The 13789-nt window shown below is 37.4% G+C and overlaps 1 protein-coding gene across 2 annotated transcripts in view; it reads right to left on the bottom strand.

Moving 5' to 3' along the window:
* Window positions 1–11422, bottom strand: part of BRINP3 (BMP/retinoic acid inducible neural specific 3) — a gene marked incomplete at both ends in the record, with an annotated part of 207874 nt that extends 196452 nt beyond the window's left edge. The window contains one exon of one of the 2 annotated variants that reach the window (XM_082003025.1): window positions 11187–11422. In XM_082003025.1, the coding sequence (XP_081859151.1) occupies window positions 11187–11422 (236 nt within the window). The remainder of the gene's footprint in view (window positions 1–11186) is intronic. The other variant, XM_082003026.1, reaches the window with a different exon arrangement.
* Window positions 11423–13789: the final 2367 nt, after the last annotated feature.

Genomic DNA, 13789 nt, shown 5'->3' with positions numbered 1-13789 from the left:
TAACTTGGGCACCCAGCCTGGGCACTGAACTCGGCATGAAATTTCTTTCAGATTTCCTGAAAGTTAGGAGTTAAGCACAACTTGTAATGTTTTTCAAACAGATACATTGACAGGTCTCATCAGAGTTCCCTGTCCAAGCATGAGCACATATTGGATCCACAAGTGAAAATATAGGTGGAAAATCTATGGCATATGGATTTCACATGACATTACCACACAAGGAATCTGTGGAAAACTGGGAGTTAAATATAGAGCTTCTGTAACCACATACATGCATATATATTTTTTCTGTACAAACATAGGAAAACTATACCCTGCCAAGGCTAATTTCATTAACTATCTCCAGAATCACATGGAAAGAGAAAAGAACTGGAACAAAGTCATAATAGCCCCTGTAGGAAACAGAAGGTTCATGTTAATGTGTTTCAGTTAGAGATTCTCAGATGTCTTTTATTGTAGCCACAGCTAAAGTTTAATATAAGAAGTGGCATAATCCAGAGTTGACCAAAAGCATGGGAAAATGCAGCAAGATCTGACAGAATGCTTCTGTCAGAGATATTTTAATACAAGGATCTAATGAGGAATGATCTTTTGGCATTGCCAGCGTTATGGAGAATTTCTGGACCTCTGATTCATCAGGAAATGTCCATAGTAAATGCCATTAATGTATTGGTCAAAGGCCGTTATTCAGATACCTGACTGTAGAGATAGAAGTTTTTTTCTAATAAACAATATTCTTCTCACTGCAAAAACGTGAAGTAATAAAACCATTTATTTTCACTCATCCATATCAATATATATACATATACACACACGCATATGCACACACATACATATAAATGTGTACATATATACACATAAATGTATACAAACACACATGCATTCATATTCACACCAATTTACTCTGACAATAATCAAAAATATTTGGGTTCTAGAAATTAGTAAATGAACAAGAAACACAGGCTACATGCTTTCCATTTATTCTAATTTATTGAGTCATGGGATTTGCCACCAAAATCATCATTAACTATTTTATGAAAGAAAATGGCAATGAACAGTTCTTTGTAACAAGAGACCTCAATAGAGGTCCTTCATTTTTAATCAGTTAAAATTATTATTTTTAATGTATTTTGCATGGTTAAATATTTGAGATGTAGACAAAAGACTTTATTTTGTTTTATCAGATTGGTTATGTTGTGTAATGTTTAGAATTTAGTTTTAGTATTATAACCTATAGCCAGTATTTTATGTAAACAGCTAAAGATATGATTTAAATAAAATGCAATTAGACGTAACTGGATAAAAATGTGTTGCCTCTGTTTACTTTCTATTAATAGAGCATATTTATCAGTAGGCAAAGCTCATATTTGAGTTCCTAGAAATCAAACAATTCTACTAGTAGCAGTCAGGTTATAAGTTAAAAATCCTTATTTGTTAAATTTGAAGAACTGTGAGAATATAGCTCATAATTAATTGAAATGCAAATGTTTATTTTAAATTAATCAATCGTACTTCCTCAAGTCTCAGATTCTGCTGATCTTTCAGAATATTTGGTAGAATATGTCTTATGCTTTTGATTTTAAATTATGTTACTCATGTAATTCAAAACCTGTATATGTGTTTTTCCCTTGAGAAATTAATATGCATTATTTAAAGCCAGATACTATCTCTTCTATGCATGTGAGACCTGCATAGACAACTTCTAAAGTGCAGTGGGCTTTGTGTGTGCGGTTTTCAGAGCTCTCTATATATCAAATTGTCTGGTCAGTAAAGATACCTTCTCTTCTCAAACTGCATAAATAAAGTAGAAATTGAGAGTATCGGAAGATGAGTTGAGATATGGAGCCATTAAAGACCTTAAGAACACTGTTATCCATAACAATCATATTGGGATTCTAGGGAGAATAGAGCGACGAGACATTTTTTTGAAGTATTGCTTTTCTGCACAAGGGTCTCTGTTGGAATGCATCTGGAGCTACACAACAAAAATTCACAACCAGAATAATGACTACTAAAACCTGTAGAATCAATCAATCAGAGATAGAAGACAACTAAGACTTGAATTCTGAGATATTGACCATGACCTTAAGTCAATGACAGCAGAAGAAAATGACAAAAATTCTTGGAGGAGTACATTTGTTTTTAGTTGTTCTTTATCTGTATGGAAAGGTACAAATACCCTTCTATACAAAAAATCACATATATTCCAATCAATACCACTGTCTTTCTATACAGAAAAGGTTTCTGTGTTTTTCAGTTTATTTTCTCTATGCAAGATATAACATGCTACCCATATAGACAATATGTGGACAAAAAGAAAAACCTGAAAGCCATTCTGTTTGGAGATGACTACTGACCTAGCAGCAGCAAGGAAAAATAACAATACAAGGGTTAAAATGAAAGCACAGAGAACTTGATTCAAGTAATAAAGAAACCTTTTTTTTTTTCCCCAGTAACCAAAAGAAATCTTGGTAATTGTTTTTCCCCTTTATGAAAGACATCAGCATTTCAAAACCTCTACATCTTGACTACCAGTTATAGTAGGGATATTTAAAAAAAAACGGGAAGGGCAAATGAAAGAACAAAGTCCCAACTAACGAAAAATCTTCAAGGAATTAATGAAACTGACCTAATTTCATGCCCAAAATCCTGGCAGACTATCCTGCTGACTGAAGAATTAATCTATTATTAGTGTTAAACAGCTTTTATACTACTTCAGTGATTGCATGAAACCATTAAGTTACAGCCTCTATTACCCTAATTTCTTTAGAGCAACTTAAATGATTTATGAACTTACTAACTGAAATGATGACACACCATATCCTCTAAATAAATGTTCTTTATTCTAGGGAAACAGATCAGTAGGAGGTTTGATCTAATGATTACCCTTAAAAATACTAGATTTTGAAAGTGGGTATATTCTGGAAATGGATTATAGTAATGTTTACAAAAAATAAGATTTACTCTCCTCCTTGCAATTTGAGTTTCCTTGGGATGTTTGATTAAATACACCAAACAAATAAAAGAAATACAAAAATACAGTGTCAAAACACAGGCTCCTGCAGTGTATTATAAAAAAAAGAAAAAACACAGAAGGCAATCTTGGCATCAATATTCCCTTTTGTTGCCAAGCTGAAACATGCTTGTGTTCTTGTCAAACAAACCGACTCCTGAGAACAGCCCTAATCCTGCTGGCCTGGCCAGCACTGCTCCCTGGTATCCTTCCCAGCACTAGCACTTCTTTATCTCACCGAGAGAAACTCTACCCTTGTTTTGAAACCAGTGAAATTTAATACTGAGCCAACAAGACGAGTGATGGGATATGGGGTAGGTCTGACCCTGGTCAGTGGCAAAACAACTCTGAGGTTTTTGAATGCTGTAGGATTAAGCTCACTGATAAATTTCTTGCTGTTGACTAAGATTTCTGCAGGATTCTGTAGGAAGCCAACATCTCTTAAAAATATACTGTTTCATTAGGGTCTGGTCATGCTTTTCCCAAGACCTCCAAAGACGGACTGAGGGCTGATGTTGTGGATTATTGTCAGAAGTGAGCTTGATTTCTCCTGTGCTCTTGAGTGATAAGTGCTAGCCCGTTGCCTAGAGCAGATGATCTCTCTGCTGTGCTGCCTCACATATGTAAGGGAGCTGGAAAGAGAGGGACATTTTGGGAATCTGAACTCCCTTCCTCTCTTTGATCCTTCCTGCCTACCTCTGAGCTCCTCATGTCTATCTGTCCTTCTTCCTGCGTCACAAGTGTCCACGAGAGCTCAGACTTTTTTATAATTGCCCTTGGAGTTATCTTTCGTCGTTGTCTGTGGAGCTATTCCTACCTAGGGCAGACCTCTTCCATAACTGGGATTGTGGGGACAGATTTAAATCTGTATCTCCTGCACCTCTGGTATCTCTGGTATCCATCTGAGGGGCCCCTTGTGCTCCCAGTGCCATTGGAGGTAGCCGTATCTTGTAGCCATAGGAGCAGCAGTGAAAGACTCCTTCACCTTCGTGAACATCCATTCTATTCTATGTACTTGTCAACCCTTGTAATCACTGGTAAACTAAACTAGGCTCCAGTTGTTACTCATCTGAAAACATTTTTTAAAGTTTTTATTATGTATACATGGGTTCTCAGATTAAATATCTGTTCCTCTTTTTCCACCTTTTTACAAACACGTACCTTCCAGAGAATCCCCTGGATAAATAGATCAAGAAACAAATATAATTTTGAGAACAGGAATTGCTGATTTTAAAGCATCGCTACCTCATATGAGTTTAGGCCCTAAAAATAAAACAAAAATGCTTTCCTGTGAAGGAGATTTGCATTTGGCAAATGGAGCTGGAAACTAGATGATTTTGGAGAACATCATCCAAGTGTTGCTAGACCTGGACATACAGTCAGTTTAAGCTTTTATTTTGCTCAGGTATGGACTTATGCAAGCAGTTTCACCAAAGTCAGTTAACTTGTGTCAGGTCCTTATTATGCCCAACTAACTAGACTAAGAGAGGTTGTTAATGTGTATCATAATCAGAAATGAAACTCACTGATATTTTTCAGATCCAGATGTTCTTAAAAAATGTCCTTTTTAAAAAAATATATATAAAATAAACTATTCTTCCACTGTAAGAAACTATTGCTCTTTGATTCCTCAGGACCAAAATCAGCATCTTTTTGTTCTGGGTACCCATACTGCCTAAAATAATGAGGGCACTGGACTACAAATATTATTTTTCCAATGGAAATCTATCAATTCACAATCCCAGAAACTCTGTTTGAGCTGCTATTCTCGGTTTCCAGCCCCTGAGACACTGGATTTAAAAAAAGGATTTTGTGCGTTCAGCAGTATAGCCCTTTGTAAACATTCTGAGAATGATGATCCATCTGATCACTGTACCTTTTATCCACCAGGTTGAATGGAAAATTCCCTAAAGCAAGCTTACCAACTACAGTGCAGGCCAGAAGCAATTTACTGATACAGAGAATTTCTGGAAAAGGCAGACGGAACTGTTCCTGCTATTCATTGCCTATTGATACAGCAGTTGTGGAAGACAAACTCGTTTGCTCTTTGGTGCATTTGTAATCCCAGTTCTCAGTTGCCCACGAGTGACGCTGCATGCAAGTCAACTCCCAAGGAAGCAAAGGCTCTGGAGTTGAGGGCAATGGCTGACCAGCTTGCTAAGCTACCTGTTGAAAGCCACCTCACCGTCACCCACTAGAGTTACAGTTTGCTGATGACAGTCGTTCCTCAACTTCTAGAGTACTAACTCACCTCATTCCTTTCTTTGATATATCCTGTTCCACTCCTCTGCCGCTCCCTCCCTCCCCTTTTGTGGGTTTTGCATGCTATGTTTTGTGTTAGGGGAACTGAGGTCCATGGCTGAGAAATGAGCTCCTGTCTTAGTTTCTGAAGAAACAATCTTATTTAAAAAAGACAACAGCTCTCATGTTTCTGGTACCAAATGGACCCTTCCAAAAAATTGTCAGTGATGATGGCTTCTAGACTGTGAGCAAATGTATAGGAAATAACAGCACCAAGAAGTGCAATATCATTGTTTCCTTAGACTTTTGAAAGGTACGATGGCAGACATCTCTTATCAGCCCCCCAGTTTACTAAACATTTGTGCTGGAAGAAATTGTTGAAAACATTTTGTTAATCCTTCTCAATGCCTTAAAATTCCTAAAACAGCAGTTCAAAGCAAGCTCGGGAAGAACACAAGACTGTCATTTCAAGGCCGTACACTGGGATGAAAATTGCACGTCAGGGCATGTTGATGTGTACATCCAAAACTGAACCCCTCAGTTTTTTAACACTGTCTGTCAGGAGTATACAAGTGTAAAGGAGTCTAGTGATAGCTGTGGGCTAAAATATGTTGATGGGGAACAAAAACCACAGCTGACTTTAATGTTGGCTCTACTTAACTTCACACACAAGTATTAAAACATATCCGTGAGTGTTCTACTACAGTCATCAGTCTTGCTAACTTTACCCTATAGGTTCAGTTACCAGAGGATTCGGACCGTATGAGAGGAACCCATTATAACCTAACATAAAATAATCTTTAATTTGATAGCATTATTTTCTAATCATTTTTTTAATTGTTCATGAACAAACACAATCCCTTTTAAAACAACTTCTAAAAGAATACTTCTTAAACCACATGAATACAATGCTGCATGGAGCTACTCAGGTCTTTAGAAGATTCTTTTTTTTTCCTTTTGCAGAGTAGTATTCTACACTTGTTAGGGTTACTTACCTGAAAGGGATTTCAGTGGTTACTAAAACCTAGTCCACCGTCATAAGTGCTGCACCTTATAACCCTTTCCCGCTGTTCAGAGGATTGGTAAGGTTTTGTAACTTAATGTGTCCCACAACTATTTTATTCTAATGTTTAGAAACATTTTTTAAATTGCCAGCCTAAATTTATTCATAGCCGTTTTATACCAATTTAGTTTTATGACAGTGATGGCTTTTGGTTTAAATAGTTCATCTCATTTTGTAGTGTGTGTATTGACGGGAATTGTATCCTCTTTCAGCTTTTTTCTTTTTTTCCTAAATGTGCCAGACATTTCTGCCTTAAAAGAAAAAGCTAGTCTCTTCCTTCCCCTGATTTTTCACATCTGTTTCAGATTTTAAATCATTTTGCTTGAACAAAACTACTCAACATCCCTGAGGAGATTTCCTCGGGACCTTATTTGATAGCATGAATACTTCCCTATCTCCGTAGAAATTACCTCTTCTGATACAATGTAAGTTCTTTGCATAATTTCTCAATCACTCTTTCCATCCTGGTAACCTCTCATCTCATTCTGTTTGGATTTAAATTCCTTTGTCTGCATAGCTGATTTACATAAGAGGCACAGTACTCCCATTGTGTATTAAATAACAAATTATAAACTCAGTTTTCCTTGCCAAAATATTTACTGATATTAACTACAGGAGTCACCTTCCATAAAATATTGACACAGCATTCCCACTATGTTAGAGGTTTTCAGCAGCCACCCAGGTGCCTTCCTGGCATTTCTCCTCATAGATCAGTGGCAATGAATGCCATCAAAAATTGTGGCAATTATTAAATTTCCTGCAGGAGGACATTTCCTTCGAAGAATTATAGGGAATACCACACTGCCACATAATCAACATAACCAGCCCACCACTCCCAACTTATAACAGCGTTGGTAACATCGACTGCAATTATTTAGTGTTCTGCAATAGCTGATTAAAGCATTATTACATATCTGCTTGTCTGTTGCAGCTCTATCTTGTCATGGCGGAAGCCCCTCTCCTTGGGGAGCTAAGCACACTGCAGAATTGGCTTGTTTGCCCACGGACGCAACCGATCTTTAATGTGTTGGGTAGGTATATAAAATACGGGTGTCAGTAGAATTTTCTACTGCTACTTTCCCATAATTTATGCATCAGTTGGTTTTATCACATGGTTGTTTTATGTTCTGAGGCTAGATAGGGAGATAAGGCAAACTGTAACTTTTGTCTTTAAAAATTATGTTATACCTAAGTTAAGACTCCTCATAAGAAATTGGGCTCAGTTAATAAGCGTACTCTTCAGTGTCAACCTTTGGCTTCATCTCTACAATTTATAGCAGATTCATGATCAGACGAAGACCTGTTTACAGTGACCAGGGAGTGTGGATGCAAAGCAGCTGTTTTTTGCCTCATCAGCGTACAAACAGTTGGGGGAAAATAGAAAAGCTAACACAGATCCCATATAGTGATAATTTTTTCTCAAGTGTTTTAGTCTAAAACTTGGACTCCATCTATTTTAAATGCAAATAGTTTATATATTTTAAGAACTGAAAAAGTAAAGGTTACTGGACATCATGGAAAGCAATTGCCATATATGTCTAGGTGAAACTAAACTTTAAAATCAGTCTGTCTCCTGTCATGAAAAAGACAGGAATAAAACAATTAGCACAACATTGTTGTACTCAATAGCTGGGAAATAATGACAATGTTTCCATCAAGTTTCAAGTAATCTTCATTTTAACATTCTTTGTTGTTCTCTTTAATATGTGCTTTCCCAGTTCTCTGTCCTATTATCTTGATTTTAATCATTCTATATCTTTCATGGGCCTGTAGCGCATGACCTTGATGCCATTCAGATCAGTGCCAAACAATGGTGCTTTCATCTCTGCCACTTTAGTATTTACATAAATATGCATCACCGAATTTAACCGAAAGCAGAATAATTTGTATACTCTGCTTTTTAATATGTTCTTGATTATAATAGGGAATGCTATTTTGAAATTTTAAAAAATTGGGGAAGTTAATGATTTAATTTTTTATTTTTTTCTACACCATTATTGCCACTCCTGAGACTGCAAAAGGAGGGGAAACAATAATGGGAATCAAAATATCATTCTAGTCACTGCATAATTGCTGGAAAACAAAAGTCATACAGCAGTCTCCTGCTGAAATCTCCTCCAACACCTATTAAAGTACTACATGCGGTATGTGCAACTCACTGCTGTTTTTATGTTATTTCTATTGAGACCATTTAATTCCTGTTAACTGTAAACACCTAGTCCCAGTGTTAGGTTGGTCGTACTGAACTAGTTCCCGTGGGCAGCGGTACTTGTTAGGTTTTGGCAAAGATGTACAATGGGTCATCTTCTGTGTATGGCTTGGATCCATTGCTCTGGAGACAGGGAAAGGGATCTGTTACTTGTCGCTGTCCCATCAGTTCTTTCAGAGCCAGCTCCTTCCCCAAAAGAGAGGTACACCTTTAGGTAGTCTGCAGCTACTTGCTGCATTTGTGGCATTAAAAAAACCAAACCAAAACAAAAAAGGTCTTCAGTCATTTACTGACTGTCGTGGTTTAGCCTCAGCCGGCAACTAAGCACCACGCAGTCGCTCGCTGTCTCACTTGGCATGGATGTTAAAAAGAAGGGAGATGACTTTTCTTCCCTTTACTCTTAAAATGTCAGGTCTCAGGTGTGGGCTTTAAGGGCTAATGTGGAGAGCAAAGGGAAAGGAGGTCATCCTGTTAGCACTGTTCGCAGTGGCACCTTTCATTCTTGTTAGTATGATTCAGCTGACTCAGTGCAGGCTTGGGTGTTCCCCTTCCTTACCTCTCCATTCGCATCAGGACTGTGTCCCTGAGGGATCATTTTCATTAGGTAAAAGATAGGTGAGGGAATGAACAGACCAACTGGACTCCAGATCTTCAGCCTGGGAAAGCTCATAGAAAAGTAACAGGGATTAAATTTACAGTGTGTGGTTCATAACCAGGTCACCATGTTCTGCGCTGCTTGCTAATGGGACCATATTTTACAAGGAAACTTTACAGTAAGGTTTGTATTTGCAGGACTAAATAAAAAAATGCAGCTTTTCTTTTGATTCGGGCAGCTTGTGCCTCTTTTGACTTCCCAGCTCATTTCTTGAAGGGAATAGGCAGAGGATAGAAATAAACACAAGGAACACTTTCTGTGGGATTGTGTAAATTAAAGTCTTTGTTGAAACCTATGTACAAACCCAAATAAATATTACAGATATGATTACGGATCTACAAAAATGATGGCTGAGATGAGAAATTTTCTTAAAGACCTGATTGAAAGAGCTGAAATGAGATACAATTCCATCTTTCATGTTTTTAGCAAGATAATTTTGGTTCAGTGTTGACTAATACAGAATAATAGGAATAAAATATGCTGCCTCAGTCTCTGCATTATTGGCTTTACATTATTGGTCCTGACAGCTGGCTTTTAAAATGCAGTAAATATTGGGCAATCCTGTTCTGTTAAGACAAGCCACTTCATCAAGCGTATTTCCAAATCACACTTTATTTTCAAAATGTGCTTAATTTCTTTATATATGGCAAATGAGCTCTCTACAAAATTGACCTGCAACAGAGTGCCCTCTACTGCATATATTTAGGAAAGGAAAATAAAGCAAGTTCTTTAAAAGTAAAATCTTTACAGACTGAGACCAGCAGTTTTGCCACAGGCCACTGGACATTGAACTAAATATAACACTCATATAGGCATCTATCACTCTGATCTTCTTCTAAAGAGCTGGATACCACTAGGGAATAATAGTTCAAAATAGGTATGAAATATGCACAAACAGTTTAATGGTTTTAAATGAAATCAGCGTGTGTCTTTCCATACCAAAATGCTCTGTCTTTATAGGTTGGAAAGTTATTAGGGAAATTAGCAATCTGTCCTGTATTGCCCTGCTGCCACTCCTTTCTCTTTGCTGCCAGGAGGGGTCTATAACAATAAGAAGTGAAAAAATATCTCTCTCATGTGTTTTCTCAGTCCTTAATCTCTCATGGTCCCTCATTTCTCCCCTTCTTTCTATTTTCCATTAAGTCACTACTATGAAACTGAACTCCCCTTTTCATTCCCATGTCCTTGATAAACCTATTTGGTGCTACTGCATTACACCTCTTGCAAATGATTAAGAAGATATTTCAACAGTGCTGTCTCAAAAGAGTGGAAACAGGTTACAAATGTATCATGAAAGCAATTCTACAGCAAGGCACAATTTCTCAACCAGCCTCACGCTTTTGAAATTTTCCCCTGTTTTTTTTTTTTTTCTTTTTTCGGTCTGAATCAGGACAGCCAAATGCAGAGTTTTGTGATGGACCAAGAGCCTGCAACTTCTGTGAAAACTCACAGTGGCTCTTATTGCCACATTATTCTCTCAAGGATGAGAAAATTGCTTCTCAAAATGCTGGTATAAACTAGCATGGAACTTGTTGAGCCACTTTGGAAATGCCCTGACTTGTACAATGAAGTCCATGCTTTGCCAGCAGGATCTATGGAGCCACAATTTCATTGTTAAAGTCTCAGCTTATGTCTTGGTGAGTCACAGTGAAAACTGAACCTTGCTGCACGTTCAAGAGCATTTCGTGTTAGACCACTGCAATCAAAGATGATGTTTGAATACCTTAGGATATTTTTGTCACTGGGGCAGAGTAGTGGTAGGTAGTAAACATTTTCCAAAGCAACATAATCAATTACCAAAAGTTCTTTAAACAAAATAGATACAACACAAGCAGGCATTTCCATAGTACACAGTGTATATACGGCCTTGAATATATTTCAGCAATGAATTTTGGGTCTATGGATTTGTTCCCACATCTGAAACTTTCCCTTAAGGAAACCCTTGTTGATAATTTACAACTTCTAAGGATGATATTTCTGTAATTGCTTTCCCTTTGCTTCATACCTGTAAATCTTGTATCTTGTGCTAAATCCCTGTCGACTTCTGTCCACAAAATCTGTGTATTCCTGTGAGCGATGGAAGGGTCCCTTATCAGACAGGAGCCAGTCGAAGGGGCTTGTGGCATGCTGATCCGAAACAGCAGCAACTGCTAAAACCCAGCAATGAAGACTCAGTGCTATCCACTCCCATAGAGCCATCAGAGAGAACAATTCAGCACCAGCACTGCATCGCCATATCATGCTTCCACTGGGGACTTAGGGCCTTCATTCTCTTAGCTTTCCCTCAACACCTAGACAAAATACACAGTCAATTAGATAAGCACACACTAGGCATCCCTTGGATGTAGAAACAAGTTTCCTTTCTTTCAGCTTAAAGAGATAGTGGTCTCTACTTTATTACATTTTACATTAGCATAAACCCCACTAGGCTAGTTAACAGCGGAGTGTTTCAGTACTTCAAATGCTGTGAAACTAATGTCTTCATTAACATCATCAGTGATAATATTTACTGTTGAAGGGAAACCTTCACAAATTGTCAGGGGAGGGACTGTTGGGTTTTTTCCCAATAACGCTAGTCATCAATGAAAAATATGCAACACAAGAATTATTGCCTGTTAGCATCAGTACAAAATCATTCAGTAACGTCTATGCATAAGGTCACAGTTCAGGTATTGGCAAGAAAACAGATGAGATTCACAAGACCCAGATTGCTTTCTCTTTTTATGGCCTTGGAAAAGTCACTTAATGGCTTGTCTTCACTACAAACGTAATTAACAGACTCACGTTATTCTGTTCAAACTAGAGTAGCTGGACAAGGAGTGACTGAGTTGATGAATAACACTGGAGTTACCCACAGTGATGAGTTCACCGAGTTATTCAAGCTCCTGCTGCAATTTTGAGTATCCCTAACAGCAGCATTTCACTTACAGTCCAGTTCACTCCAGCCAGTGTATCAGCCATGAAACACTGTTTAAATTGAGCCTAAACAATTGTTTGCATGCTCAATCAAAAATCAATAGCCTCATGTAGGAACTCAGTGAAGACAAGCCACAGTTTCTCTATATACCTCAGTCCCATACCTGTGAAATGGAATAATGATTCTTTATTCTGCTCAGATTTTGTGAAAACATCTATGCAAGATCATGAGGTTCTCAGGAATACAGAAATGACAAAAGTCATGTAAATTCCTAAATATATGGAAACAAACAGTTCTAGTTTTCAGTGTAAGGTAAAACAGCACAGAATTAATTAAAATATATTAATGTGAGAGCTTTCATTTTTCCAGCTGATGAATTTACAGGGAAAAACATTTTTTAATTCACATTCACTCAAAACAACACTCATTATCGTATTTTTACAGTGCCCTTTGCTTTGATTTTTTTTCACTTGGCAGGACATTTTTCTTTATCATCAGTAATTTAATTTGTGAGTGTACCCAAAATGAAGGATGCTTCCAATAGAACGGTTCTGCAACTGCAAACTCAGTACCACCCGTCCATTAAAATGGAAATGGTGTAGCTGAACAAATATGCTCTGTGCATATACTCTAGACATTGACATTCTGAAGAGTCTTTTGTATAGATTATAAACATATCAGCTGCAGGAAGTTAACTGCCTCCAGAAGAGCACAGAAGTTCATATGAACCAACAGGAATTTACAGTCTGAGAATTTAATAATCTGCCTATATAACCCAAGAAATTGTCAAGGTTTATTTTCTTCTTAGGCACAAACGTAATTGTTTGTAACATGATTTGGACCTGATTCTGCAAACAACAAATGTGTAAGTAATGTCACTGAAAAAAAAAAGACCCTATTCATATATTTCATGCTGAGCATATGCCAAAGCACTGAGTTGTAACCCTAAGTGATTACAACCACCCGGTGGTTTATGATCATAAAACACAGATTGCATTAATTTTATAAATCCTTTTGAAATGATATTCCAGCAGTCTACAGCAAAGAACTCTCCAAGTTTTATTTACACTCTCAAGCAACCACTTACATGCAAAAAGCCTGCAGATCTGTGTACGCTGCATGGATAGCTTTCAATATCTTCCTCCTAGATTGGTGCTTTTTGCTTTCACAGGTTGCGGTTCATGTATGTGAGGTTACACTATTGTGTAACCTTCACAACTTCATATGAAAAAGCATGCACAGACCTGAAGCAAAACTGAAAGGAATAGATTGTTCTCCTGGCCCACAAAAGCCATGATGATCATTCGGTTGCCATTTCCTGTTAAAAGTTAGCTCAGTGTGAATGAAGAAGACATATTTCAGTCACTTCCAGACAGGCCAGACCGGCTTTTGCATCACAGCAGAGCGAAAATCCATAAATATTTCTGTCACTTTTCTTCCCACCAATCAGGGGAAAACATATTGCACAGTGTACTCATTCCCCTCCATCATCCTTTTCATAGACTAGGAAGACCCTGGGCATAATTTTGTTACACTATGTGAAGCTACAAAGGGCATAATGAGAATTTTAATTTTCATACCTACTGCTGTTATAAAATTGTTAGCTAAGACATAAGGTTTTATGTTTCCCAAATTATCTTTTCTATTGAAAAAATCATCTTATGTTTTAAATTACAAGAGGTAGGACTCTA

Source organism: Phaethon aethereus, assembly GCF_964289735.1.
Source record: "Phaethon aethereus genome assembly, chromosome: 8".
Lineage (NCBI taxonomy): Eukaryota > Metazoa > Chordata > Aves > Phaethontiformes > Phaethontidae > Phaethon > Phaethon aethereus.
The sequence above is the reverse complement of the archived record's forward strand: the minus strand, read 5'-3'. Positions and strand labels throughout refer to the sequence as shown.